Raw genomic sequence first — 25,736 nt, 5'->3', positions numbered from 1 at the left:
ACAAGGGTATATATGAATCTCCTCAATCGTGCTCACATGTGTGTTGAAGTGGGCGGAGGACACTTTCAGCACCTGCTGTGAAGGCTGCTGTGAAGGTGAGTAGTCATATTCAATACATTACATTTCATTTATGTGTTGTAGTTAATCATATTCAATACATTACATTTCATTTTGTGTGTTCACTTTACGGGCCGGTTTTACGTGCCGCACCCTGTATAAGGAGGTGAAATCTGTGGAATTTCGAGGAAACAAAGGGGTATTGCGATGGCAGTAGAAAATAAAAATGGGAAGGTAGTCATCGATAGAAATGAGGTCATAGAAACATGGAAAGAATACGTGCAAGACTTATATGAGAGTAGGGAGAGATCGTGTAGCCTAAATGTTGAAGCAGAAAATGAAGTAGGCGAGGATGATAAAGGATTTAGTATTCTTCGGGATGAGTTTGAGAAGGTTATATCCGAGATTAGAAATGGAAAGGCAACCGGGATAGATAATATACCAATCGAATTCATTAAAAATATAGGAGACAAGGGAAAGAAAGAACTGTTCCGACTATGCAATGAAATACCTGAAATAGGGGAGTGGCCAAAAGACTTTCTGAAGACGATCATGATACCGATGGTTAAGAAATCGAACCCAAAGAGATGTGAGGATTATAGAACTATTAGTCTTATATCTCATGCAGCTAAAATTCTATTCCGAATACTGAACACAAGGTTATATGAAAGAACAAATAAATAAGTTGAGGAGGAGCAGTTCGGGTTCAGAAGAGGCAAGGGCACAAGAGATGCAATTAGATTATTACGGGCGATCGGTAAAAGATTTATAGAAAAAGGGAAAGAGGTGTATGTTATATTTATTGATCTAGAAAAGGCTTTTGACCGCGTGAATTGGAAATTGTTGTTGAGAGTTATAACGAAGATAGGGTTGGAATGGAAAGATAGAAGACTCACAAGAAACTTATACATGAACCAACAAGTAAGTGTTAGGATAGGGGAAGGACTGACGGAAGAGAGTGCAATTGGAAGGGGAGTTCGACAAGGATGCTGCCTCTCGCCAACACTATTTAATGTCTATCTTGAAGAGATAGTGAAAAAGAATTTACATGATGATGATTGCTTTTCGGTAGGAGGTAGAATGATTAGATGCATAAGATTTGTAGACGACATGGCGCTTGTTGCAGAGTCTGAAAAGAAAATCAATAAAATGTTAGAAAAAATGAGAAAGGGCTTTGAAGAATATGGGATGAAAATAAATGTTAGAAAGACAAAAGCCATGGTGATTGGAACGAAGGGGTCGGTGTCAAATATAAAAGTAGGAAGGGAGAAAATAGAACAAGTGAATAGTTTTCGATATCTGGGTAGTATTCTTAGTAATAACATGAATGCGAACGTGAAATAAAAGCAAGGATAGGAATGGCGAAAGAAGCCTTTAGGAGGAGGAAAAGTCTGTTTTGTGGGACCTTGAATAAAGAGTTGAGAAAAAGACTCATAAAATGCTTCGTGTGGAGTGTTGTACTGTATGGGGCAGAAGCGTGGACATTACGTAAAGGTGATGAAAATCGACTGGAAGCCTTCGAAATGTGGGTGTGGAGAAGAATAGAAAGAATTAGTTGGGTCGAGCGGAAAACGAATGAGTGTGTTAGAAATGGTGGGTGACAAAAGAACACTTTTAGATATTATTAGGAAGAGGAAGAGAAACTGGTTGGGACATTGCCTAACAAGAGATTGTATCATGAGGGACGTCCTAGAGGGTATGGTGGCGGGAAAGGGAGGGAGGGGACGAAGGAGACTACAATTAATGGATGATATAAAAACAGAAAGATCATACGCGAAGACGAAGAAGTTAGCGGAGGACCGTGGAGCATGGAAGCTTCTCAGCTGCGGCAAGTGACCTGCCAATAAAGGCAGAATACCTATGATGATGATGATGATGATGTATTATTTCTTTGTATTATTGATTAGCTTGGTTAGGCTTATTTAAACACTTTTTTCTTTGCACCGACGTATCACATCTCTTGGACGAAAATGCATTAAGTACTCACTGGAATTCAAATCTAGAACCAATGCACTTGAACCATTTGACCACAACAAGGCACATTTAAAAAGAAGTTTCGATTTTGTTCGGAAAGTTGTGATTAGGTGTAACATTTAAAAATATATTTAAGAAAGGGTACGGTGCAAACGCACTGAACTTTCTTGCTCGAATTTCTTACAGTGACTCATGTTAGGCTGCAGCTATTATTGAAACATTTATTTTAGAAATTTCGAATAAAATAATGGGTTTTAGAAAACTTTGCTGGAAGAAACTTCAGGCTTAAAAGTAAAGAACCCATTGGTCATATTTTCGGTAGAAATAACTTAAGCCATATATTAGAATTATTAAGGATATAATTGTATGTGAACTATAAACAAAAGCGTCTGAGTAATTTCTGAGAAAATCATGAAAAAAGTCACTCCCAAGAATAAACTATCCCTTGTGGATTTTTTCAGGACAAACGAGCTATGCTATGCTAACGAGCAATGTTAGTGTTTTCATAAAACTTGAACTTTCGTAAAACTAAAACTACTTTCATTTATGAAATACGAACACAATCGCCTGAGTCGTTCTTGAGAAAATCGCAGGGTAAAACTTACTGTCAAAAGTAATATATCACGTCTAGATTTTCAGGATGAGGGAATTATACCATACAGCTAGGTTATTTGTGTAACATTTATTTATGAAATATGAACAACAAACATCTCCTGAGTTGTGTTTGAGAAGGTCATCGGGAGAAACTTACCCCCAAAGGTAAACTATTCTATATGTAATTTTGAGGATAAACGATTTATGCCATATTGCAAATTATTTATAAAATCTGGACCAAGTAGCTCGAGTATTTTTTAAGCAAATTGTTGAGGAAAATTTCACTATCAAAGTAAACCATCTCTTTTGGATTTTTCTTTTCGGAATAAGCGAGTTATACCATATTGTAAGATTACTACAGAAAATATTTTTACTGAAATTAGAAGAAATTTGTCTCAGTTATTACTGAGAAAAGTGTCAAAAAAATTCAAGTCTTGAGAAAACTACTCCTTCCGTATGTTATCGGGATAAACGATTTATGCTGTATGTTAGTTTATTAATGAAACATTTCTTTACGAAATATGAACTAAACAGACTGAGGCGTTAATGGGAAAATCATCGGGGGAAAGCTCACCCTAAGAGTAAACTACTTCTGAATGCTTACATGACGAACGAGTTGGCATATTGTTAATTAATGATACGTTTATTTATGAAATGTGGTTGAGAAAATTGTGCAAAAAGAACGCATAACATACAGTAAATTACACCTTATGTATTTTTTCAAAAAATGATTCGTACTTCGGTGGACAGTTGTTAATAAAATATATATTTATAAAAAATACATAAAATAGTCACTTTTTTTGAGAAAATTGAATTATTTTGAATTTTCATTTTTCATTAAACTACCCTTACTTTTAGGTGTCGAAGGATATAACATTTGAAACTATAGTATGTTATTAAAACGTTATGTCTAGAATTCGGTCCAGATACGTTGAACAGCATGCCCTTTATTTGAGTGTATGTAAAAGCGTGACGAACCGACAGACGAATAGATGGACAGACATCGAAAAATCATTTTTTTTTTAAATATGTAGGTGCTATGTAACTTGAATTCATTGAAATCCCGTATTCGACTTTTATAACTATCACCACACTTCCTTATTTCGTCGCTCAATGTGAAAACGCATAGGCCTACACCGACACGTAAAGTGATAATTTGTAATGCCAAAAATTTAATTTGTTATGTTTAATGTGTTGTCACGCTAGAAAAAAAGCTTATGCCTGTTACATAATTTTATTATCAGTTTTTCACGCTACTGTGTAATTGAGAAGAACGGTATGATTATAGTTAATATCCATGACACCTTTTGGAAGCATTCGTGTTCCACACAAATAGGGCTGTATAATTTAGTTTTGTTTAAAGAAAGCATTCTTTATTCCTTACACAGACTTATGATTTCATTTCTTGCACTTGTGGATATGAGAAAAAAGGAGAGAGAGAGAGAAAGAAAGAAAGAGAGAGAGAGTCAATACTTTAAAAAGAAACACACACACACAAACACTAGAACAATAATTTAACATTATTTTTCATGACAACGAGCTATTCTACTTCATTCATTGTAACTGGAAGGCTGCAGGTCGCGCATGTTTTTTTTTTTTTTTCGTTCATGACTCTCAGACACACTCGAAGTTCGTCTGCTGTGCAAAAATGGAGAGAGGGAGGAATAAGCATACCATACCATAAATTGAAAACAATAGCTGTTACAAATAGTACTTTAATCCTGAATAAATGCGTCGATTAAAGGACACTATCAATATGTTATTTCCTTATTATATTGTTTCGGTTCTTATTAACATGAAATTATGCACTTTCTATAATATTTTGTAAAAAAATAAAATTAAAAAAAAAACTTGTTCATTTCATCTTGATAAATCACGTTTGGTACTAAGATGTCTGTTTCTGTCTATATATATTTTTCACACTTTATTGGAGACAAAATTGTTCTTTTTCCAAGAAAAGAGGATGAGAGAAGAAGCTATTCAACAGCATAAACTGAAAACAATCGCTATTACTAATAATACACTAATTCTGAATAAATACGTCATCAGAGGAGACAAAAAGTTATTTCCTTATTATATTGTTTCGGTTCTTATTAACATAAAAATTATACACTTTCTATAATGTTTTGGAAAAAAAAGAATAGATGGAATGGGATGGGATTCGATCTGTTGTCAAAACAGTATAAGAACTACCAGTCCGCCACTCTATACCCACTTGACCACAGAGACTACCTCTTGTTGCCTGTATTTTTCTTAACAAATAAATGCTAATGGCTATAGAGCATGTCACTTCCAAACTTAAGACAACAGTTTTCATCTTTGTTTCTATATTTCCGTACATCATCTTGGTTACAGAAGCTAATTTATATTTGGCAGACAATATACACTAGGGTGGAGCGAAATTTTTTTTTTTCGAAATGCGAATTTGGACAGGGTGCAAAAGTTGCATCATATCATAATACTTTACCATAGGAAATTTCAGCTCTCTGAAATAATTTTTAGCCGGGGCGCAAGGGGCCTTAAGTTTGCGATTTTGTAAATCAATTTCCATTTACTATGTAACTATTTGGCAGATTTTCGCTGGAAGCAGACTGTAAGTTTTAGTGTAGATAGGTGCAAAATATGCATCCTGTATCAGTAGATAACAACAATAACTATTAATTCACTAAAATTATTTTTAGCCGGGGCGCAATGGCCCTGAAATTTGGGAATAATTAGACGAAAAGCGATCAATTATAAGCAATTTGCTGGTTTGCCATAAAGAAGTTTTTTTTTTTTCTATTTAGTAACAGTCTTTTTCTGGTATAATGAACTTGTTGGCAGTACTAAGTTACTAGTATAATAGTTTGGTAGGTGGAGATAAGAGGGTACAGAACGAAATCAGGGCGCGCGCTCGTGCAGGTGCTAAAGTCTTGTGCAACTGTTTAGCAGCTTGACAATTGTTATTAGTGTGTTGTACGAGTGCTCGGAACACGTGTCTGGTTAGCGGCCGTGTTGCTACGTTAGTGATTTGATTAGTTTTGCGCTTTTGTAGTTACTGATAGGCTTATTATCTACCATTGTATTACAGCCTAACATCTGGTGTTTTTGTTTTGTGCTATAAAGAAGAAGAAAGATGGCAAAATCAACCAGGTGGAATATTTCAAGAGCACAAGAGATGTTTCGTAGCGCCAAAGGTCGCGACTGAAGAACGCTTCCAACTTACGAAGACGTTATGGCATGTTATTTATTTACGCGTCAGCAGCTGAAGGGGGCAGAAGTAAAGATCCAGCAAAGAATTTGGTTTTCACGAAGGTAGCAGAAAGGGTGGAAGACATTTGGTAACGTGTTTCAATTCTTGTTGTTTCGCTCGGCTGTTTATCAATAGTGATCAACAGTTACCACAAGAAACTGAAAATATTTTTAAAATTGGCAGTAAGATGGGGCATGAAAGAAGAAATAAATTACAAGAACTGAAGAAGCAGGGCAATAAACCATTTGATATAGCAGCTTGTAAGTGCTTGGATTTCACGGTGTGTCGTTGCACAGGACACTCAAAATGCCTGAATCGGAGAGTGTTTTATCAGACCAAAGGATAAGTAGAAAAATGGTAATCGGTGGTATTGATGTTACTTGGACAAAGAAAAGAGAAGAAAGGAAAGCCAAAAAGCAACTAGCGGCCAAACTTTCAACCAAAACAGTACCAGTTACATTATTGAATCTTTAGACTCCTCGTCATCTTTGAAAAAAAACGAAGGCAATAAAGAACACGCTGAAGCTGGAGGAGATCCTGATTCTAGTTGGAAGTATCCTTTAAAGATCATAGATCCTTTATCACAGATTAGATGCATAGAAATGAGAAAATTCCTCCCAACATTAGCAAAAGTGAAGGAGAAAACCGGCGTGACTGGAAGAAAAATTACAGCTATTGCTACTGAAGTTTTGGAAGATTTTAGTATTGTGAGTCCAGAGCAGCTGCAAAACATAATTGATAGAAGTAAAATACAAACAGAGATTGCGAAAAATCGTAAAAGTGTAAGAACTGAAGTGACTGTTAATAAAGAGAACCCTTGTACCATCTATTTTGATGGGAAGAAAGACTCGCAATGTCCGGCTCCGGAAGTCATAGAGATATGAAGAGGAGAGCTCATTATTGTGTCCTTGAAGAACCGGGTAATAAATTTCTCAGCCATGCTTCTTTGACCGTTTCAGCATTAGCAAAGAATACTGCTAGTTCCATCTGCCGGGAATTATAAGAAAATAATGTGGACCTATGAGATATGGTAACTATCGGCTGCAATGGTACTAATACTAATGTTGGGTCACAAGGATGATGATTAGAGTGCTCGATGATGATTTAGAGAGGCCCTTGCAGTGATGCATACGCTTATTGCACATCATTGAACTACTACTTCATCATTTACTGAAAGAAATCGATGATGATTACTGGTACTTTGTCTGGTCCTATTGGTAGATCATTGGTGAATTGTGAGACGAATCCAGTGTGCAGCTTCGGAAAGATTTCTTCAGAACTCCCTACATACCTAAGCGTGCGTCATCTGAGTTATGATCAAAGATATTTGTATGAAATATGTCAATCTGTCGTAAGAGGAGGCTGTGATAAAAACCTAGCAGATAAGAAACCTAGGAAACTTGCGCATACTCGCTGGTTAACAATGACTTGTAGACTTTCGCGTCTATATATATCAATGCCAAATTCTTCAGAGGAGCTCTAAACTCTCCTAAAGTTCATAGTAAAAGTATATGTACCAGTATGGTTCAGCATAAAAGAGAAACCTCTTGCCAAATACGGAGCTAAACATTTGTTCTTGACCATAAGACTTTCGAGATGTTTGCAAGAACCATACAAGACTTTTGTCAATAAAGTAATTTCGTGAAATGCATTCTATGCGAATTCTGAAAATATTCTTATTGCCATGATTGGTGACTAGTCTACAGATCAGCTACGCGAATCCTTGCTACCGATAAAATCCTCCAATCCAGAAAACAATGTAAACGTGAAACTCGTTCCTTCCAACTGCCACTGTTAAACTTCGAGGCTAGTAATTACACAGAAATGATAAACTAAATTGGGTGTAACAACAGAACCGCCAATACTGACTCATATCACAGATGACAAGTTGCGAGAATTTGTTCTTGAGAAAGTACAAGTATAGATATCTCTGAGTTTCCATGTTATACGCAAGCAGTGGAAAGATTGGTGAAAATACTTAGTGAAGATTCTTCGTCAGTATGTGAGCCAGGAGAGATTTCTTTATTCGTTCCAAATTTGACTTAAGAAAATACATCACTACTTTTCAGATAAAGTTGCAGTATTCTGCTTGAAGACGTGAATGAAACTTATGAAACATTCAATCTAGTACTGGTGGGTAAGTGGGATGGAACTCGACGGTAGCCACCTCCATGTGGTGAGTTCTGGATTGATGTAGCCTGTAACATAGAATATGAACTTCGATAACTTTAGAAATCCACCTGGACACGACAACAAATCATAATACCTTCAAATTACAGTCTCCTTCAAGCGAAGAGCTGCCTAATAATTATACAAATGAACAATAAACGCGTATTTATTTACAAAACCTATCAAACTTAAGGCCCATTGCACTCCTGCTAAAGAATATTTTAGTGAAATGAAATTTCCGGTGGTAAAGTGCTACAATATGATGCAACTTTTGCCCTATATCCGAATTCGAATTTTAAAAAAAAATAAAAAATTGGGCTCTTTTCACTCATTTATAAAATCTGTCAAACTTTAGGCCCATTGCGCCCCGGCTAAAAATTATTTTAGAGAACTGAAATTTTGCATGGTAAAGTACTACGATATAATGCAACTTTTGCCCCCTATCCAAAATCGAATTTCGAAAAAAAATTTTTTTTTGGCCTCTTTTCACTCCACCCTAATATACACCCTAGATTTAAGCCAATAAATGCAACATTTTACTCCACTTTCTAGTTCCTTGATTCAACTCTTTCCCTACCAATCGTGTTATTCCCTCTGCAATCGTGCTCTGCTACTGAAAAAATTCCTCGAAAACATTATTGCCAGTATACACGAAACCGAGCATAATTTTGTTTTTTTGCTTATATTTTTATTATTTTATTATATTTTTTGGAAATATCTTCTTAGATGGATTGCTTTCTATTATCTTCACTTACTAATAACTGAATTTTACCCATAAACGTGAGGAAAATGGAATAATTGCGAAAAATCGTGGGCTACAGTATATACGCTTTTTTTTTTTTTTTTTTTTAAAGCATGAGGGTACCAACTTCGAGCAAGATCTGTGAATTCCTACTGGGTGTTTTTAATGCGGTGTTTGTAAATTGGGGACTCAAAAGATTTTAAACTAAGTACAAGCTTCTAACAACGTGTTACAACCTGTTTATGGTGTCGAGTAGCGGATTGCGAAGCTAAACTGAGGAAGGCTTTCTGTGACACGTTGTTAGAACGTGTAGTACATCTAAAATCTTTCGGTGATGTGAAACCTCATGTTACGCAGTGTTATGTATAGAGAAAACGTTATTACACAACAGGAATAGAGCAGGTACAATACAAGATCTTTAGTTGACAGTCCTAATCTGAACAAACATTTAACGAAACTGCTTTCAGTGTAATCATTTTGTAATATTGTGTTTAATATTTTCTGGTAAGTAATTTGTGTTCAATGTCCTCTCCGGGATTTCTTTGAAGGAAAATTTTCCAGTTTGATTCCATACACTCCAATGTTGTGACATATTGCATGAAACGATTACAAAATGATATACGGGCTTAATTTTCAATAAGGATATGTTATATGAATAGTGCTGCTTCAGATATGGAAGTGAAGAAAAAATTAATGCAGAGTTGTTTGTATGTAAAAGTTGTAAAACACAGTGCAGTACCATTCAAGGAAATCACATCTCATATCGTACAAAATAACTGACATAATATTATACAAAATACTTGTTTTACTTATGGCGTAAGCTTGATCCCTTACGTTATAATTCTTAGAAACTGCCTTAGAATATTACCTAGAATTGCATCACCGAGAAACTCCAACCGTTGATAACAATCCGTATATCTATTTGGTGAATATGATGCGTGAGTCAAAGCTTGAAGTAAATAACACCGGTTTCTGAATTTATAACGAATAGTCCTTTCAAAATCATCAATACCTTTCAGGTGAGAATTAACTAAGTCCTCAAAGCTGGATTTGTATTTCATTTTGTCCACATTAGGAAGAAGCGCAGGCGGTGGATCACTCTTGAGCATACTTAGAACATTGTTCAAGGGGAGAATATCAAACCACCCAATTACCTTAAGTGCTTCTTTCGCTCCGTATGCATTGCAATACGCACCAATTATTGCTTCTGTACAATCTGCAACAGTTTTATCGGAAACCGTTTGTTTGCTAATGAAATTTTCCATTGAGGAGGGAATTGAAGATTTCACATCTTCACCTTCCACTGCTAATTTTCGGAACTCTTCCCACGTTTCACTTGATATATTACCGCTTATTCTTTCTTCAGCTGGAATCATTAGCTTGTAAAGGACGCCAAGTTTCACAGCCGTATCGACTACAGCAATTTGAATCGGACGTGGAACACAAAATCCAGGTGGTATCCAATCAGCTCCTGGGGAAAAATCGTACACTTTGATTATACTTGCAAGGCCTTTCTTTTTGCCAGAGTAATACAGATTACGATTTCCAATTATTTTTCCTTTCAGAGAAGTTAACTTGCCTTCATCCAAATGTTCATACTTCAAAAACAAAAACAATGTAACACTGAACTTCAGAAAAGAATCACCCAAAGTTTCCAAACGTTCTAGATTGATAATATCACCTGCCGAAGCAGCAGTAATTGCTTGTAAAACTTCTCGCAGTTCAGGGCCAATATGTGCATGGGTATCGACACATGACTCTATACAATATTTCTCTGAGGTATTTTGTACCGGTACACTTCCACGCTTTTTATTGTTTGTTCCTGGGATGTTTCTACGTATAAAGTCATCATAATAGAAAATATCCACAAGGCAAATTTCATCCATTTCCCTTTCGATATCTATTGGTTCTTCATCAAGAGACCACATGGATGATGATTTAGACTGAACATTCGATGATACAGTGGTTTGTTTTGTCATGGAAGAATATCCTGCACTGGTAGAAGGAAACTGACTTCTCTCTTCCATCATACGAACGTCACATTCCAAGGGCTTCCAGAACAATCCTAATAAAAGAAATATAATAATTAACGAAGAGAATATAAATACTAAACAAATGTTAATGATTATATGTATCGAAAATATTAAATAAATTTCTACAGACAACTTAAAAGTAAATCCATATCCAACAATACTGCAACCTGGTAATGAACTGTGTCGGGAATGGGAATAAATTAAATACAAGAATTATTAGCAAATTTGATCTTCCCGAATAAGAGCTAGTTTGAACTTAAATAGAGAAAAATTTGCACACCTTTGAGAGTAATTTTTACGTGCAACCTTAAAAACTCGAGAACATGAATACGACTAACCAATTAAAGAAGACATTATAATTTTTGTCTTTAGGAAAATGGCATTAAGTTAAGAAAATCACTACAAATCAAAGTGTAATCGAACCAGAAATCGAACCCGAACAACTGGCTTGCCATGGCAGTGCGCTAACCAGTACGTTATCATGTTTGCTTCCTGAGGAGTCACCTATTCTCACTTTCGGGATCATTACTCAACTATTCAGACTTCATGAATTGAGAATTGTACACTTCTTGAACTCAACAATGAGCCTTGGTCCTTCACAATTCCTTTAAGTTTCCACACAGAGAAACTAATTTTTACTTGAATTATCAAGAAAGTAATATACACAAGACATAAATGTCTGCACGCTTCTAATAAACAAATTGGCATGTACAGATCAGTTATAATTAAAAAAAAAAAAAAGAAAACAAAAGAAAAGAAAAGAAAAGAAAAGAAAGACAGAAAGATGAAAAAAGATAGAAGTCGAAAGCTTAGCATCATGGATGTCAGACAGGTCAAGCCTGTAGAGGACAGACGATCACCAAACATGAGGAAAGAAAGAGACTTTTATGAAATGACTACGTAACTTAGTAACTATGTTTCGTATTTGATATGCAGATACTCCTTTCTAATACAACCTATGATTTTTTCTCTTTCCAGAGAATCTGTGCTTTACTGAAACAGATCATTAGTCTGAAAGTAAACAAAACAAAACAAAACAAAAAAAAAAAAAAAAAAAAATCACGCTTTTGCAATAAAATAAATCAGAAGATGTATCCACGTTACGCAAATAAAATGATACTACCTCCTAATTTTGTCTGTAATATATAATTGTGAATGCTCACTTTGTAAATTAGATCTCAATGTTTCGCGCAGGGAGTCCTTACGTTAAGGAAACAGCTCGTCAATCTATTATTTTATTAATATTAATCCAACAACAACTATAAAATTGATTTATAAGTGAAAAGATCTATGTATGATTACAGTCAGAATATACATTCTATACTTTAACATCACGATTACATCGTCTCGCTGCTACTTCATTTGTCATTTGATAAAACACAAGACCAAAGTACTATTACGAATCAGAACAAACCCAAATCATGACTTTGTGGTTGACAACAATGTTCTGTGGGTTTTTTCAGACTCTTTCATTTTTTCCCCACATTCTCATTCCACCAATTACTTCATAATCATTCCCTTTCACTAATTATCCATCATTTTTAGCCCATAGGTCATAATCGTAGGAGTAAAATAAGAAATTTTAATTTCATTTAATCTCAGTTACAACAGAAGATAACAGTAGTACTTAATTCCATATATGAAAGACCGGGTGGAATAACAGGCCTCTACGAACAGAGATTAAGCTGTATCACCACGTGAGATCTGGGTGTTTGTAGAAAGCGTAATGATATATGTTTGTGTTAAGATATGTCTTTAGTTAGAAAAGATTTATATTTCGATATTGTAGGTTTAAGAATGGAAGTGCGAAATGTGCGGATGAAAAAGCGAAAGTAAAAATGTATCTACACCGTAAAGAAATGATTATCTGCGTAAGGAAAGTAGATATGCTGGTGTGTTGTGTACGATATAGTATTTTCAATATTTTGTATATCATTTCTGATGGAACAGAGAAACAATAATTTTAGGAATGATCCAAAAAACGCATCAAAAGATTGCTATCTTGGCCAATAATTAATTTTTGGATCAGGATCTACAAAATTTCTGAACGTCCCTGAATCAAGTTTTCGTTTTTTTTCATTTATTTATTACGCTATAAGCACATTATACTGACTTAAGTGATAGTTTGGGTTTGGCCACCTTATATGTAGTTCTCCAGATATGGGATGTACAAGACATTTTTTTGAACGAATGAAATATATTGGATTTTTTTTTATTAGGGGCTACACACTTTTTTGAACGGCTTCTAAATCGAGTTTTTTTATTTTGTTACGGGATAAGCGCATCATACTGAGTTAAGTGATAGTTTGGGTTTGACTACACTATATGTAGTTCTCCAGATATAAGGCCCACAAGAAAATTTTTGCCTGAAATATATTGGATCTTTTGATCCCAAAAATGGAATTTGCTAAATATCAATTTATAAAGTGAGGTATGTAATGCACAATATTGCCTGAATGCATGTCAGCAATGTATTTTACGTCTTATGTGTCTTTTCGAAGAACATAGATACCATTCGCGTCAGTATTAAGTCGAGTACCCTAGCGCTCGCTTTCTCATAACAATGAACGACTGTGCTTTCATAATATTGCAAAACTGTATAAAGAGTGAAGGAAGAGTATTGTAGAAGAGAAATACCATCTGTATTTCTAAAAAAGATGGAATAAATTCATTTAAAAAAATGTATACTTTAACTTGAGCTCTGTTCAAGTGAGAGAGATGATAACGGTAAAATTACTTAAATGTTTAGATTCTCGAATTAATGTAATATTTTTTTTTTCGTGAATACTAAACGTACTTATCTTTGTTGCTAAGACCTGTGTATAAACGAATATTTTCTTCAGATTCTAAGTACGCTCGGTGGCTTAGTGACAGAGCTCATTCCTAATGCAAAGGTGTATATAGTTTGATTCCATACTATTTAATCTTACTTTGGCCAACATATTGTCTGCAGGATTCTTGGAGATTTCCAGTTTACTTCAATCATTATATTAATTTCAATTGTTTCACCAACGTTCACTCGAACTTACAGAAAGTTGATCGGTATCTGTGCAGTTGCGCCAGAAACATGAAACCGGCGTAGTCCTGGTGTGGTGCCTTAACTTGTAGGTGCCAGTGTCGTGTTCGCGCTAGTAAAATATTGCCAAATGTGAACAGTTTGTACATCATAACTCTTTTCCAATCATATATTTCGTAAAACAACGTCAGGAAGAAGGTTTAACCATAGGAATGATTGTAGTTAAAGACATCGTGGACAAGCAAATACAGTGTCTCCTAAGGTGCTGTATCGAATTCGTAGATTGTTAGGCCAGCAAAATCCATCGCTTAAGTATGACGTGCCCCAGATTTTAATTCTGGGACAGTCCACTGTCAGCCACGTGATTAGTCGCATCTAGGCTTATGGTGCGCACATAGTCAGGTTCACATCCTTCTCCCGCAGCACACTGCTCAAAGTAAGGAAACTACCGCAACATGTACGAAAGTCACTTGGCGAAGTCAAAATGGAAGGTAGATCGTCATATTGGACAGCTTTACACTTATCTCAAGGTAATGGTAATTTTCGAGCTTTCGTACGACGGAGTCTCTCTACAGTTACCTTCTTTCTCTGCGAGGAATATTTTCATACCACTATAAACAACAAATGCACGAATTTGGGGAAAACGGAAATGAGTGACATGGACTGATTAGACTGACTAGAAGGTGGTGGTGTAATGTCGTGAACAATTGTGTTGATTAAAAAAAAAATAACCAGTACTACAAATATGTATAGTCCGCAGGAAAAACGTGCAACATGAGCATGTAAGTTTATTGTGAAACTACGCCTAACAGTCCAAGGAATCAATATAATGTCTAAATGGCACGAATCACGCCAGGAGAAACCTCGTCGTCCTCCCCTGCATACTTATTTTGGAGTAAAAGACTTCGTCGTTTCACAACAAATTTAAATGCTCATGTTCCAGGTTTATCGCTGCGGACTGTACCTTGATCTTTCATACCAGTATATTTTATATACTAGTTTCCACGACCTTCAGTCTAGTGCTATCTTCCCCCAAGAGAATATATCCTCGCATTTCTGCCCACATGGGCATTCATTCTCGATTAAACTTTCCCGGCTGCTGAATCAGTCGAAGAGCTTCGATTTGTGGCTCCTCGCTCATCAGATATTACGGCCGTAAGTTTTTTTTCCTGGACGTATGTAAAGATAAGACTTTATCGTACCAAAATGTGGGACATCCTAGACTTGAAACACAAAATTCATGAAGCATGGTATTATTATTATTGAGGAAAAGTAGTCCTGAACATGGATGGAATTCGAATATCAGTTGGATGTACTGTATACAACAAAAGTTGTTAAGCTATATTATTTTGAAAGAACTTATCATCTCACTTATAAGAAGCAAAATATCGTTATTACAGAACAACCAAAATGATAGTCCCAGAATTTATATGAAACAGATACATTTTTATGAGCAAGCTAGACGTTTTTTAAGACCTTTTTTGTTGTTATTTTTTATGCTTTGTTAGTAACATGATATTTTTCTGTTCTAGTCATATTTAGTTCTATTTTCACGTATTGTATGTATTATACGTGAAAGAAATACGTACCACTGCCTGTATCTTGACACAATTTTATATGTAACTTTCCAACGTTACAGTCTGTATACCTACCACCTGTAAAACTCCGGCGGAAGGAATCACGTGATTTTGGGTTTGGAAATTTAAATTTTGCTAACAGCAATCTATGGTAATCCAGATCTACTGTATTTTCAGATTCTAATAAGTACAGACTTAAATACAGATGATTTTCCAATCTACGAAAACTTCGAACGCAGGGATAGATTTTATAAATTACGCACCTTAATAGTGACCTTTTGCTTATCATAGAAGCTTACAGTGCCTTGCTTCCCTTGACGGAACAAACACTGCCCACCACTGAATAATTATAACGGTTGTATTACGAAAATGAGTTCTGTACAGTGTAGTACCTCAAGACACAAGTCGATCTTTTTCCTTTATGTGCTTTTATGTAATCAATGCATGAGCACTATTGTAAGAGAAACGTCATACTTTCACTACTCTATATTAAAATAATAAGAAGGTAGGAGCTAAAAGAATAGTACCACTCCTGTAAGTCCTACTTCCCAATTATATTCACTGAAGGAGAGGATAAACAGACCCCTTAACACCATACAACGAGACGTATGATCACAAAATCGGACCTCGACTCGGAAATAAGATATTTCTGTAATTCAGATTAAGTTATTGAATTTCTCTTAAAACTACTGTCAAGACTTTTGGCGACGAAGATGACTTAGTTCCTACGTGGACCTGGATTATACATAACATCAAGCAGACTTTCTCATGGAAGCTGCTTTGCTCATGTAAACAGTTACTGCATCTACCTGCAACCATGTTTAAGATATTAGATTGTCTTTTCTGAAAGAGAGTTCTGTAGCCGTCAATACTACAAATCACTGAAAAGTTATGGCGTGACCTTCACAAACACAGAAAGAAACTCGAGCATCACAGTCCATGTTTCTCCTCTCTTTTCATCTCCTACCAATAGTTAGTCTGTCAACTTTTAGAAATACAAACGAGAACAGCTTGTGAAGTGAGATAGGGTAGGAAGTGAAGGTAGTATACTATGAGATTCTAAAAATTTGATAACATTTTTCTTCTTAGCACTGGTGGTGGTTTGTAAGGCCTTATGAAAATATATGTAGTTTTTTAGAAATCCTTGACGATGTAGGGAGTCGCCTCGGCTTCCCAACCAGCCAACCAATAATTTTGTGTAATGTCAAGTACTGATACCTAGACTAGATATTGAAAGTATATTGGAAGTCTTTTAAAAAATAGAAGTTCGATTAATTATAGTTGTGACTAAGGTGGCATTTCTTCAGGGCATAACATGAAGTGCTAGGTAAGCTATGCAGACCTAAATCTTTTGAGTTGGGTTTGCGTCTAATTACTTTAACTATCAGATCAATGAAGCGACCTAACATTGGTTCACACGTCTGTAGGCAGGCACAGAAACGTCTTCGAATTAATCGTGGTTTAAAACCACAGCTACGTCATTTTCAGAGATCTTTCGGTTTTTAAAAGTTTTGTAACCTACAGTGTGCGCGGAAAGTATTGACGCCTAAAGCTTCGTGTCAATATTTTTCGTGTTTTTACACACCATCCGCGTACTTCCTTAATGACACCGCGTAAAGTATTGTCGCTAGCTGGCAGGAAACACCCGCCTGTTGTGTTACTTGTTGTAGAGTAACAAGTTTCAACTTGCTCTGGTGGGTCGACAGGATTACTTGGAGTGTGCACGTGCTCTTGGTATTTCATGTAATTTTGATGTTGCTCTACGTGTGCTGCGATCTCATTTTTCTGTGACAAGATGCCTTACTGCGTTCTGATGCCTGGTGAAAATGAGGCGGTGATTGCCCTTTTTAAAGCTGGTAAAAAATCAAAGATATATTTAGGCAAACGGGTCTGAAGCTGAGAACACTACAGCATTTGGTGAAACGTTTTAAGGAGGAAGGAGAAGTCAAAATGTCCCGTCCAAAACTAAAGTCTGGTAGGTCTAGGAAAGTGTCTCAAAGAACGCTAAAGATCATGAAAAGGTAGCTGCAGAAGCAACCTTCTTTAACAGCTACGAAATTAAAAAAAAAAAAAAAAAATCCTGCATTGCTTGGTAATGTGTCTCTACGGATGGTGCAGGAGAAAATTCATGACAGCTTAGGGCTACGAAGTTACAGAGCTCCCGGAAACGCCTTCTTACAGAGGATCATCGTAAGAAAAGATTGGCTTTCTGTAATAATAATAATAATAATAATAATAATAATAATAAAAATGATATTTGGACTGTTAATGACTGGAAAAAAAGTGTTGTGGACTGATGAAGCCACGTTTTTCGTTAGTGGCACTGGCTGCCAGCGAATGTACCGTCTTTCTGGTGACGATTCCACCCTTCCTCAGCACACATGTCCATCTGTAAAACACCCTGCCACTATCATGGTCTTGAGTTTCTTTAGCTATGGTGGTGTAGGAGAGTTAGTTACTCTCTCTAGAAACCAGACTATGAATCAGTTTCTCTATTTTGAGCTATTAAACGATGTACTAAAATCGTCCTTTGCTTTTTTTTAAAAAAAAAAGCTCCTTGTCATACAGCCAAAAGTGTGGTATCTTGGCTTAAATATGCTTGTATCTCATTTTTTGAAGATTGGCCAGGGTATAGTCCATTCTTAAACATCATAGAGAACCTATGGTCTGTCATGAAGAGATGTTTACAGGGTATGGACATTTCTACATTGCCTTTGCTGGAAGCTGCCATCACGGAGGTTTAGGACAATTAGCCACTTGTTATTCTCCAAACTCTCGTCTTGAGTGTTCCAGAGCTACTGAAAGCATGCAAGAAGACGAAAGGAAGTCCAACAAAATACTGACTATCCCATAAGTACTCTAACTTTTATTTTGTAATGTGTTCGGTGTCTTTTTATTTGTGGTTCTAGCTTTCACTTGCGTCGCGTCAATACTTTCCGCGCGAACTGTATATGGTGATTCGTGTGTGAGAGAAATTTTTCTCCATTGAGAAAGTCATTCCAATAGTCTGTGCTTCAATCTTAGAGACGAGAACTAACTTCGTGTTCAGTAGCATATCTGGTTGGTGCACTCGTACACAAACCACGTATGTGCTTATGCGCGTCGATCTCTTACATAAACCACGTACATGCTTATGTGCGTTGATCCCTTACACAAACCATGTACTGTACGTGCTTATGCGCGTTGATCACTTCTAAATTAACCTATTTGGTTCAAAATTTCGTCTTTCCTAACGGGTAACCAGAACAGTTGACGTAAAGCACTAGGACGAATATCAATAGTTTCTTTCCGAAATGATCCATCTTCCAAAGTAACCAACTACGGTTGGTGAGCAGACTTGTGCTTTTTGGCAATTAAAGGAACCACACAACGTTGTGGAGTGTGGATTCAAAACTTATCATCCTTTGGACTAGCATATTCAAAACTTATCATCCTTTGGACTAGCATAACCTCTAAGCCCGACTGCTATGGTCTGTGCAGGTTTCTTAGTAGTAAAATTGTAAGAAAGGTGGCAGCAAAACGTATTTAATTTAATTTACAATAATCATTATTATTTTTCCTACACTTTCAATTACAATTTCGTTTCACAATTTCACTCCCCTAGTGAATTTGAGATTTCTCCTAGGAATTTCATTGGGGCTTACTAACGACGAAGATGATCGCCGCATTACAACAGTATTTGTTTTCCTCCATATTCGATTTTTTTTTTCTTTTTTAGCTGATTTCGGCCATAAAGGACGCCTATGTTTTGGGATATTTATATTATATTTGTACTAGCTTATATATATATATATATATATATATATATATATATATATATATATATTCTGTCATTTTATTATTATGTGAATCATTCTTTCTGTCTTTGTACTTGATAGCATCATGATGTAAAGCTTCGTTATTCATTCCTGTTAGAAGGGCTTACTTGCATTTCTATGCAACTGCTTACTTATCATCTTAAATTTTAAATATAACATTACGATATTGTTAAAATTTACCGTTTCATTTTAAAATTTTATATTATAACTATTTCTATTAATATATATAATCTAAAATTTTAAAATGAAACGGTAAATTTTAACAATATCTTATTGTTATATTGAAAATCTGAGAAAAAAATGAAATCTTTAAGTTTTACGTCCCACAGTTATGCTGGTTAGGCTAAAGGAGACAGTGATGATGAGAGATGAGTGAAATGGTGGAATGAAGAAAGTGGGTGGAAACAGGAGAACCCCGAGAAAACCCACGGTCACAGTGTTTGTCCACCACAAAGTCTACACGGCGCGAGCTGGGATCGAACCAGGAACCCCAAGCACCGGAAGTGAACGCTCTATCACTAAGCCACCGCGCCCCCTTGAAAATTTGAAGTTGTATAATGGGCAACAATTGGAAATGTATATAAATGATTTAATATTATGATGTCTCTATTATCTACATTAATATGAACCTACATATTAACGTCTGAGGAAGATAACGTTACGTTATGGAAATTGTTACGAAATATTTTGATTTTTAATAAGAAGTACATACTCTGGTCAGAAAAATATTAATTATTTAAATAATAATTCCAGAGTCAACATGGGAGAAGTTAAATATTTTGTTTTCTTTTCTACGAAAAATAGATTTCAATGTCATTATTAAGTATACTCACCAACAGGTTGCTCTGGTAATAGTGCCTCCTTTAAAATTCTAACCCTAAGTTCTTCCGCTAGCAGCAGATAATGGATTCTATGTAATATGGACGGTATTGTCATGGCTTTTAACCATAATGTACTTGATAATGTTCTTAGAGTACACAACTCTGGTACGAGCAGTTCGTCAAAATCCTGATCATCACGTCTATGTCTCCTGGAAACTGTTGCAATCGAACCTCTAAAATTAATTAAATAAAATGTATTAATAAAATACAATTGATCAAAGCGCCAAATATTTATTAATAATACTTGTTTATTAGTTTCGGAAATTCAACACTGCCTTCTTCAAATACATTATCTTAGACCACAAAATGCTAATTAGGAAAAAAAATCGTGTAGCATTAAAATATAGCACAGTTGTGGGGAGAAGAATGACCTGAACGACATACTAGAAGTCCCTAACGGTGCGCGGTCGGGGCATGGTGGAAGAGGTTTAAAGGTAGGGTTTTCAAGTGTTTCTTAAGTATCTTAAAAACTACGGATTTAGCAAGAAAGATTTCAAATACAAAGTTGAACTACATTAAATTTCCTACGAAAATGGTGCTATACATTATTTTCGTAGGATCTATAGTTTTGGAGATAGACGGGATAAAATGTGTATTATATATATCTATATCTATATCTATCTATCTATCTATCTATCTATATATATATATATATATATATATATATATATATATATATATATATATATATATATATATATATATATAAGAATGTAGGCATGTATGTATGTATGTGTGTATGTTTCAGTGTAACTAGAAAGCCTGGAGCAATTTTAATCAAACTTGGTACACATATTATTTATACTCTGGAAAAGAATATTGTGAGGATAAGAACACCCTAGCACGCCTAGGGAGGAGTGGGAGGGTGGCATATAATAATAATCGAAAACGACAGATATTATTAGTGTTGAATACATAGTTCTCGGAGTTGCTGTAATGAATAGTGACACTCTCGACGCTGTTTAAGTCTAAATTCAGTCCCTACTTGCACTCCTAGTGAGTACAGTGAGATGTAAAAATAATCGAAAACGACCGATATTAGTGCTGGATTCATAGTTTTCGGGGCTCCTTTGTTGAGTGATGACAGTTCCGATGTCCATTAAGTCCAAGTTCAACTGCCAAAGGAAATAAGACCCCTAGCACCCTTAAGAGGGTTTGGCAACAAGGGAACGTGTAAAATTATCAAAAATAACTTATATAAGTATCGAATCCATAATTTTCGGGTCCTTGAGACAAATAATGATGCTCCCGATGCAGTTTACGTTGTTCACGTCTATTTTATATATATATATATATACAGTGGCGGATCCAAGGGGAGGGCTATAGGGGCTATAGCCTCCCCCTTGACGCTCAGGTTTACACTGGATAAAATGGGCTTCAATCCTGTTTTACACTGGATAAAACGGCAAACTATGGTTTAGCCCCTCCCTTGGTCATATCCTGGATCCGCCACTGTATATATATATATATATATATATATATCGCCCCTAGGGGGTTGGAAGCGGATGAAATGTAAAACTAATCGAGAACAATGGATATCAGTGTCGAATCTATAATTGTTCGTGTCGCTGAGATGAATACTGACCCTCGACGCTAAACAATATCGTCATCTTCACTTCATTTTAAAATAAGTTGTATTATATTTTTTGACAGGAAGTAGGATTATTATTGGATACTATGATTTCTACGAAAAGTTTCAGAAAGTAAGGGTCTCTTTCCGAAGTCACAGCAGAATTATTATTTATCATGTGCTCGAATTTGTCGAGGAAGAAGTGACACATGGATAACCTACGATTCCGCGTAATCAAATACAAAAGAGGGTTGCTGCAGCTACTCAAGAGTGTCTCTTGCAACAGTCAAGGGAGTGAAACAGAGTTTATCAAGATTAATGGTCAGCTATAAACACCAGGAAAGAAAAGAAGAAAATGACCGTCCATGGGGTGACGAGAAAAATGATCTCAAGGTTTGAACGGAAATGTTTAACAATTGTTCCACGGAATTCAGTGTTCTCAGTAATTACGTCCACGGGACGTAATTAGAAATTTATCCAACCATGGGTACTTTCACCATTAGGACGAGAGGCAGTTCAAATATCAAACTTTAAGGCCATTTCTCTCGTGATCCATTGAACGGACATCCTTAGAATCAGTTTCACTCAATTCAGCGTTCTGAAATTAATATAAAACGCGTGATTAAAATTTATTCACGAGTGTGCATTATGCCACTGGCATTGTAGTTAATTTCTTTATTTTGAAGGTATTTCTGGATAATATTTTACATTGTATAACATACGTAGAATTGAGGATGTCTCATGTTTAACGGAAGTCTTTCCCTAATTCACTTTACCATCTCGCTATTTCCCTTGTGTGGCTGAGGGAAACACGTTGTTTATCAGTATATCTTTGTAGAAAGTAACGAGTTCTTGTTTTAAATCTTTTAAGCAACTAATTAGATAACTTATTTATAAGTATGTACACTTAAAGTGTCGAAATACATTTGTTTGATAGGGAAAATTAAATAAATAACCAGCCATTACTCCAAAGTCCATGAAGTGTAATATTAAATTACACGTTTTAAAATGTAATGTGTGGTTGCCCATGAAAACATTCAACTAGAACTTCCTTTTCTTATTAAAGATTATAAATATAAATTCTTTATAGTATCGTGTTTATTTTAAAATAGATATAAAGTTAATAAGTTGAAAGCACTTCTGTTATGGGGAGTGAGTAGGAAACGATATAGGGTGCCTTCCATTTCAACTCAGGCAAAAAAATATAAAATTGTACCATCACCATCTCAGATATTGTTGAAACTTTTTTTTATAGCAACTAGACATGTTTTTAAGAGACCCATATTTTTTTGTTTTGTCGAAAAAAATTTTCCCGCCAAGTAATGGGCTATCAAAGACGGGGAGTACAATTTATGAATTGTAGAAGACATGGAAAATGGTCAACTTCGGAGCCTCACCATTCGGCTATGGAGACAGGTAGAGTTATAATTCTTGTTGTGGTATGTACATAGGGATATAAATAAACTATATTTTATTATAGTTTGGTTTGCGCATGCGTATCTTTTTGTACATAAATTAACAAATGAACGTCAATTTATCTGAAAAGTCGAAGTTTGCGAATTTTTTTCGAGCACTTCCGGTTCGAATTTTAAAATTCTGTTTTCATGGTTGGTAAGACCTGGTTACCCGCTTTCCGAAAATATTTTTGTATCGCTTCTGTGTGCAACCGTTTTGTCGCAAAAAATTCGAGAAATTGTAAAATTTTCAAAAATCGCCATTTTTGGGCGCCATTTTCTCGAAAACACCATCTTTTAAAATTCTGAAATTTTGTCAGATGGTTCAACTTTACATGAATAATAAACACACCAAATACCATTCTCGACCAATGCTTCATGAATTAACTGCAGCCTTTTAAAGTTAGCGAAGTTTCGTTAACTTTGATGTCACAGTTAGCAACACTGAGAACAATAAAAGTGCAATGATTTGATGATGTTTGTGGTTCACATTCATTAAATCAAGAATAAAAGGTTTTCTTGACTGTTTTTTTTTATTATTTTGATCAAGAAGGCGCTCTGAAATAGTAAAATGAGCCTCCCCCTACTCCTCCGTTTTCTTAAACCGAAGTAATCTCAGGTTGAAATTACGATTACGAAACGCACAAATTTCAAGTTCACTTACTTAAAATGGTCTTCGGAAACAAAATTTCACTGATTTTTTTATTATTTTTAGATGGACCATTTATTTTCACATTTGCTTGGTTGGTGTCTTCTTCGCTAATAGCATGTAACTGTGCAGGTGCTCCAATAGGTGTTGGCTCACTCTCAACTCGTCCAGGAGTGGATCTAGGGGGAAACTTTTTTTATTTTATATATAAATAAAACCGATCTCAGAGTTTGGAGCTCTTAAAAGTAGCTCTAAGTAGCAGTATTACCCCTCCCCCCTCCAGAAGTCCGTCCTGGATCCGCCCCTCCGTAGCACATTGTCGATAGTCACAAATGCTGAAGGTCCATGTGGAAGCATAAACAGCACTTCAACTTCACGTAATTCATGATTTATTCATAAAATTTCTGCTACGCACCACTGGTTATCATACATATAAGTATTATGTATGTAACAAAAGTTCCTTTTTGCAGATTTCTTAAATCTACACTTTGAATTGCAGAAGTTCGATTTTGGGGGAAGCATGAAGTTAGTTCATGGTGACCCGTTACTGCCATAAAAACTTCCACCATTTTCCGAAAGCCAAATATGACTTAGTTGAATACCAGTTACCGGTCACATACTTTCCCTTTTTTTCTTCCGGAAGTCGTCGAATTCAGTTCCAGGCAACAAAACGAGAGTAATACCCGGAGTTTGTACTTCAACTATACTCACGAATTCTTCTGTGGTTTTAGTGGGGGCGCGGTGGCTCAGTGGTAGAGCGTTCACATACGGTGCTTGGGGTCCCTGGTTCGATCCCAGCTCGCGCCGTGTGGACTTTGTGGTGGACAAACACCGTGCTCGTGGGTTTTCTCGGGGTTATCCCGTTTCATCCCACTTTCTGCATTTCATTCATTTCTTATAATCATCGTCTTCTTTAGCCTAACCGGCATAATCGTGGGACGTAAAACAAAGATTTCATTTCATTTTTTCTTATGCGGTTTTAATACTGTGTATCTGTTTTTGCTTATGGTTATGCCGCGTTGCCACATTCTGTACACCTCACCCCCCCCCCCCCCTCAATACCGTCGCAGAGACCCTTGCATGGCCGGTTTCACTGCAAAACCACTGCTTTATCGGACCTGTCTGCATCTCGAACATCTTAAAGCGATTTTTAAAGTGGGATGCAGCACCATCAGAAATCACTGACACGGTTTGGGAAATTGTAGACGCTTATTTTCTCGTATTCAAACCTTTTTCTATAAAATATATTTTCGCTTTTCTTCGAGTATTTTTAGAATCTTGTCTACGGCTATGAGTACATGAGCCGAATCGTGTGTTTTATCGTCGCTTATTACAACAAAATTGTCAGTTGTTTCACATTCCGGTGATAACTCTGAATTTCACTTTGGAAAATAACAGTCCAGTTTTCAACGAAGTCCACATGAAGTAAAATAGAATTTGTATCTTGAAATTTTATACGGTACTTTCCGGTAGCAATTAATTCTCTTTGGATTTTCTTGATGTAATCATGAATTACAATTCTTACAGTTAAACCAGCAATGTACGATACGAAAACAGAAAGTGGCACAGTTTTTTAACGAGATTATTGTTTACCCATATGGCATACGTAACACATTCATTTTCATCAGGATCAATGACTAAAGACTCCACACTTATTCCCTCCACTCCAGGACATTCACCGCATTCTTGAAGAAGACAGTTGTCATTTTCTACGAATCATACTACTAAAGGAAATAGGCCACTCATGACAACTTCAATACAGGTTCCAACTTTGATTTGTAGCAACGCAGTAGCAGCTAACTTAGAATTTGCACAATATATATATATACACTCACTCACTCTCTCTCTGTCTCTCCCTTCCCTCGCAGGTTGCGGACTGACCCACTTTAGTCGAATACTGTAAAATTCCGAGTGACCCATTCTTATGTTGGGATTGTTCTGTTTAAAAAGTCAGTAAATTTCTTTGGAAC

The 25,736-nt window shown here is 35.9% G+C and overlaps 1 protein-coding gene across 6 annotated transcripts in view; it reads right to left on the bottom strand.

Moving 5' to 3' along the window:
• Positions 1 to 25,736, bottom strand: part of LOC145686102 (endoribonuclease Dicer-like) — a 323,942-nt gene that overhangs the window by 40,640 nt on the left and 257,566 nt on the right. For all 6 annotated transcript variants that reach the window (XM_081759049.1, XM_081759045.1, XM_081759050.1 and 3 more), the window contains 2 exons: positions 20,046 to 20,266; positions 9,637 to 10,833 (listed from right to left, as the gene is read on the bottom strand). In XM_081759049.1, coding sequence (XP_081615175.1) covers positions 9,637 to 10,833; positions 20,046 to 20,266 — 1,418 coding nt within the window. The remainder of the gene's footprint in view (positions 1 to 9,636; positions 10,834 to 20,045; positions 20,267 to 25,736) is intronic.

Source organism: Thermobia domestica, chromosome 5 (genome assembly GCF_964235325.1).
Source record: "Thermobia domestica chromosome 5, izTheDome1.hap1.1, whole genome shotgun sequence".
In the NCBI taxonomy this organism is placed as follows: Eukaryota; Metazoa; Arthropoda; class Insecta; order Zygentoma; family Lepismatidae; genus Thermobia; species Thermobia domestica.
The sequence above is the reverse complement of the archived record's forward strand: the minus strand, read 5'-3'. Positions and strand labels throughout refer to the sequence as shown.